The following is a 6,000-nucleotide window of genomic DNA, read 5'->3' as shown; positions in this document are numbered from 1 at the left end:
GTTACTAATCCTTGACAGCCAAGCATTCTGCTTTCATTCACTCACTGACACTGGAAAAGATGCGTGCAAAAGTCCTGGCCCCACAATACCACTCTACTGTGTGTGTGTGTGTGTGTGTGTGTGTGTGTGTGTGTGTGTGTGTGTGTGTGTGTGTGTGTGTGTGTGTGTGTGTGTGTGTGTGTGTGTGTGTGTGTGTGTGTGTGCGCGCGCGCGCGCAGGGACGCACAATCCAACAAACGCGCAAATGGGAGAAATAAGGGCGACGATTAGTGGAAGAGGGGGGAGGAGAAGAGAGGAGGGAGAGTTGGCGCTGACCAGAAGAACCTACAATATTATATTGGATGAAAACAGGGACTAGCCAGCCACAATTTGATCACGGAGACATTGTAAGTTAGAACATGTTATAACTGACAAACAGAGACAAGTGAAATGTTAAAAACGTTGCAAATAAATTAAGAAGAAGAACAAAAACATGACGACAATCAAAGCTATAGGTCTAATCTTACAGAGAACCTCGCTCTGTATGTGGCTCCAGCCAGCCAGACAACAGTTTTGCTTTGAGAAACAATAGAGATGCTATTGGTTGGTAGGCTATGACTACCCCCCCCCCCCCCCCCCAACATTTTTTGGGTAGCCCTACGATTGCACGGCAATTATGCACACGGAGTTGAATGCTATAGCCCACGTTCTTGGAGTTTAAACACTTCAACATTCTTCAATGCCCTTTAAGGTTGCCTGTGGTTGCTGTCCTGCGCACGGTGGTTAAACGTGCTCTCCAGCATGGAATTTGAAACTCATCTCCTTCCTGGCTAGTGGGCAATCATTCAGCTTCAACCACTTTTTAAACGCATGTTGTTTTTAATTAAAGCATTAGACAGTCACACTCTTAAGTCAAAACAACTTTACTTGTCTGTCTCTTCAACAGTTGTTCAGATGTATGGCGTATAGGCCTACAAGAACGTTTTAAATGACAGGCCTTGGTTGCTGATTACTCACGTGATAACCTGTTCAACAGTTCCAGAATTTGGGCATCGCAATACACACAATAAAGATAAGAGTGACTAATTAACACAAAGGCTGTTTGTTTGGACTAACTTCGACTAGTTTTGTAATAGGACCTATAGGCCCATTGACACATTGCACCTCCTTGAAAACGGGATTATTCATCTCAAGGGGCTATATCCTTAAAACATTTAAAAATTGAAATTAAAACACATGCCAGTGCGCCGGATAAAAAGTCAACTGCCCAAACCGGAACATTGACCTGCTTCTCATGGTAGGGTGTTTGGCTCATCATCACGCCTCTAATGCCATTCAGAGCGTCACCACTCACTCAGTTGTGCTTGGGGAATTTCTAGAATAAAAAAAACACAAAGACCCTAGGGAATACGGGGAAATCTTGAGCAGTCGCAATGTTGCGAGGGTCTGAAAGTAGGCTCGCGAAGATTGTCATAAATTCAACCCATTGCAGAAACCGTAATGTTCAGAAGGTGCATTGCGTAACCATAGACGAGCAAGTAGAGAGAAACCGACTGTGTGTGACAATTTTCAGAGGATATTTTGTGGGCTCAATGAAAACCACCACCCACTATGCAGCCGACGTATATATGCACTAGGCAACCGATCCACGACGAGTTAGTAGCCTAGCAAATGAGTAGCGCTAAAGCCTCGGAATTTCACAGATGATTTCGTTTTTCCCACACTGTATCCTGTGAAGAAGACACATCTCTGTACCAAACCAAGATGATACAGCCATCCGCATCAGGCGACTCTCCATAGGCACCGACTAGGACTGTAGGAGTTGTAGTCAAAGCACGTAATGCAATCATTTCAGTGCTCGACCTATTCCTCATTCAGAACTACAGGCCCCACAATGCCACCCTGCACTGGTAGCGTGATCCGCGCGTGGAAACCATGGCGTTCCCTTGGACTGTCTGACCGGGGAATCAGAAAAATATTAACTCGACCAACGCATGTTTGCCCCATTTGAGCAACGCTAAACTTGGATTCTGTGACTAAAGAAAATGGGGTCTCGTATCAAGTAAGCGTCCTTTATTTTCGCTCTTCCCGTCACGAAATAAAAGGCTACAGTTTAGCAAGCAAGTGACGGTGGCTCTACAAGGCCTGGATCTGTTGCGACAGAAATGATGTCCTGGTTTTTGAGTTAACGTTATGAACGTATCATTTCTGTTATTCGAATTTAAATGGTGTGACTGCTGCTGTGTGGTGTGCTTGGTGAAAATGAGCTTTGATGTGATGGTTTACTGGTGCTAATCCCTGTGATATGTCATGTATGGACATGTAAACAATGTCAAGGCTGGGCAGCACTTCACTGTTACTGTAGCCCACTTTAGGTGGAGGCTACATTTGTTTACATTCCCGCGCGCGTAATGATCTGTAATTACGTGTCGCTTCCACTGTCTGTTTGGATACATTGTAAATGAAAATAAACTCGCGCTGGTCTGTGCAGCAACAATGTTGCAAGTTCAGGTTGCAAATGAGACGGCTAAGCTAACCCGTGCTGTGCTATCAATGTACACTGTGATTCTGTGTGTTTGCGACCTGTTAGTTTTTGTGATGGCATGTCGGCGTGTCATCGTAATCCCGTTATTGCTCTTTAATTTTTTCAGATGTAGGCCTACTGACCGACTGTAGGCTAAAGCTGTAAATAATGAAACATTACAGTGCTGGTCGTGTTAGGGGCTCTCCACAACCATAACGAAAGGCAGTTTAGCAGCTAACTCATTAGAAATTACATCATTATTAGCCTATTGGCTGGGTGGTAGGCCTACTTCTCAAATATGGAAAGTATTAACTACCAGTGTAATTGTGGTTGTGTGTTGGATGTAGGCTAATAGGCCTACCAGCTATTTAAAGTGGCATCTTCTCGTTTTTTGACAGCATGTCAATATTGACATTGTATCACAGCACTGAATGCAGTGACACTCATTTTGGAATGGTTCAGTTTAGCAAGCTTATCGTTCAGTTTTCTTCAGTAACACTACTCTGTTGGTAATGCATTCATTCAGTGAATGGATATCTTCTGTCTGTGACGTTTCATGCCTGTAAAAGTGACATGATAATGTTGCAATAAGATGACATCAGGCCTTGAGCTAAGTTCCCAGTAACTTTGGATATTCTATGGTAACATTTCGAAACATTTTCTCTGTGGTGACTTACAACACAACATTCCCTTTCTATGAAAGACTGACTCAGTTCTTCCAGTGAAACACTCAAAATTCATCCCACACACTTACAAATAGTTGTGTTTTTCGGTGCCTCACATGGGCTGGCATGCCCATTGGGACCCAGGTCTGAGTCTGGCTTGGGTCAAGTTCCGGTCCTACTCTGTCTGTCTGTCTGTCTGTCTGTCTTTCTGTCTGTCTGTCTGTCTGTCTGTCTGTCTGTCTGTCTGTCTGTCTGTCTGTCTGTCTGTCTGTCTGTCTGTCTCTCTCTCTCTCTCTCTCTCTCCCACCCACTCTCTTCCTGTCACATTCTGATAGACTGCCCTATCAGCAATAAAAACACAAAAAGCAAAAAAGACAAATGGTTGAGTTTTCTAAGTGAAACTATGCCGTTTTTTTTGCAGGGAGAGCCCAGAGTCACCGTTCGAAGTATATGTGGAGGTGATACACCCGGGGACAACAGGATCAGGTATGTAGGCTATCAACTTCCACACCGGCCTCCAAAGACTCAGATGTGCCGTCATGAATAACTTACAGTACAGTTCCCTCTCGTGAATGGGGCGGGGTCATTGAAGTGACTGTGATCTACTGTGTGTACACTGACTTTGTACTGGCCATGTCCAGTGATTATAATGAAATAAAAACAATCCCACAGTCAACAGACCTAAGTTGCTTGCAAACACTTCAAAAAGGGAACCTGTTTCCAACTGGCTGTTAGTGAGTGCAGTTACATGCACAAAGGCAAAGGTCAAAGTCAAACAAGTGTGTTTTATTGTCAAAAATCTATGTAACAGGGTTAACACAGAAGATTGGAAGTGCGTTTGACCAGTCTCCAATGTGCAGTTAGACTAACATATAAATAAGACATTTTCAATACACACACACACACACACACACACACACACACACACACACACACACACACACACACACACACACACACACACACACACACACACACACACACACACACACACACAAAAGGCTAGTATACAGATTCATGAATTTGCATTTTCTATTCTGGAATATTGTCAGTATTAAAACAAGTTTCTGAATATTCCATTGACATGTGAAAAACGGCATTCTGCAACCAAAATATTCCTGCAACACAGCTGCATTCGAAATCAATTAAAACTTTACACAACTGACGTTCAAACTGAATACTGCCACCATCCTGTTTTATATTCATCGCATATGACTGAAATCATAGTCATAATAGAGTTGCATGCACACAACTCGAAAAACATCAAACCTACTCCATCAGAAGATCAGTGCAGAGATAGATGATTAGATAACTGTCTTGGAATAGATCTTATCTATTCTAAGGGTTATGACGCACCATACTGCACACTCTCCTGAAAGGTGATATCCTGTGTCCCAGAAGAGGCGTGGTACCATCACAAATGCAAGCGGTGTGCGTTAGCATGTGACCACTCTCCACGGAGCCCAAGCCCAGTCTTGAGTAGTAGTGCCCACTCAGCACGTTCTCTCTCCACCTCCCGTTTCAGTTCCTCTAGCTTCCTCTAGGCTAGGCTTTCACTCTGGGATTAGTCATATACTCTTCATAATATAACGTATGCATTGCACCCCTTCTCAGAACTGGTCCATGTGAATACATTTTGAAAATTGGGTGACTGATTCACAACTTGTTTCCATCTCTAGAAAATGTTTAATTTAATAGTTAAGATATTTGTCAATAACATTAAAACTGCAACAGCGCTTTTGTTTTTGGTGCAAGGGCGGCAAGTTGTTGGTATTACGTCAAAAGTGCTATTTGGACATTGACGTCTGAGGTGCATTTGTAACCACCAATTTAGGGACGAATTAGTATAATTATTTCACCTTGCTCCACACATGCAGCTGGAGTGTGTTTCTCGACAACATCATTGCTAACTAAGTTAGCATGTTTCTTGGTTGCAATGCAATTTCCCGTTGGAAACCTAGTATGTTGCTAACTGGTTAGCAAAGATGCTTTCGAGTAGGGATGCAAATTATCGATTAATTCATTAATCATTAGTTGATAGTGTTATCGATCGACTTACGATTAATTGATAAGCAGCGTTCCCCCCCCCGAAATCTCAATGTTTCTCGGAAAAAAACCTAATAAATCTAATTTTTTTAATTAAAAATTGAGATAAAATACCACATTTAGATAAATTATTTAATCCAAAAGGTGATTTACATATTCCCACTATTCACACCCCTCTTCACACACAGTCTTCACATGCCCATTTCACCTGGGTCTCTTGTCAGTTGAATTGTCGATTAATTGCGATTAATGTTTTTTAATCGATTAATGCAATGATCGATTAAAGTCGATTAATCGATTAATCGTTTGCATCCCTACTTTCGAGAAATGGGGTCCTGGAATGTAGGCCGATGGGAGGTGCTTCAAGGTAGACAAAACAAATGAACAAGCCAATTGGGATTACTGTGCAAATTTTCATTGATGCGATGTAGCGGAAAGGCGACTGTGCCTTTCAGACAACAATGGTGACTTGTCTTGATTACAACTTTGTTGCTGAATCTACCACATATTCATTCTTACCAGATGACTAAAGAATGGTTTTGAAGGCGTGTATTGGTGGCTGGCAAGGATGTTTTCACTCTTCTCTCGACTGGATAAAGTCCAACTTCAATGCAGCCTTACCAGATGTATGTGTGGAGAAAGGCAGGTTATCATTTGGTGTCCGGTGAAAATATGAAGTTTTTACCCAACTTTACCCAACTCGAAGTTATGTGGCAATCCAATTTCGGAGTGTGGCCTTTTAACACTGTTCAGCCAATGTCTTTCCTACAGTTAATCACTGGAGCT

The 6,000-nt window shown here is 42.5% G+C and overlaps 1 protein-coding gene across 5 annotated transcripts in view; it reads left to right on the top strand.

Moving 5' to 3' along the window:
* Nucleotides 1–1,906: 1,906 nt before the first annotated feature.
* Nucleotides 1,907–6,000, top strand: part of dennd1a (DENN/MADD domain containing 1A) — a 155,249-nt gene continuing 151,155 nt past the window's right edge. For all 5 annotated transcript variants that reach the window (XM_063209929.1, XM_063209931.1, XM_063209928.1 and 2 more), the window contains exons 1-2: nt 1,907–2,041; nt 3,590–3,654. In XM_063209929.1, the coding sequence (XP_063065999.1) occupies nt 2,025–2,041; nt 3,590–3,654 (82 nt within the window). In that variant the 5' untranslated portion in view covers nt 1,907–2,024. The remainder of the gene's footprint in view (nt 2,042–3,589; nt 3,655–6,000) is intronic.

The sequence above is a fragment of the Engraulis encrasicolus genome, chromosome 11, assembly GCF_034702125.1.
Source record: "Engraulis encrasicolus isolate BLACKSEA-1 chromosome 11, IST_EnEncr_1.0, whole genome shotgun sequence".
In the NCBI taxonomy this organism is placed as follows: Eukaryota; Metazoa; Chordata; class Actinopteri; order Clupeiformes; family Engraulidae; genus Engraulis; species Engraulis encrasicolus.
Note: the sequence above shows the minus strand (reverse complement) of the source record. Positions and strands in the feature narration are given on the sequence as shown.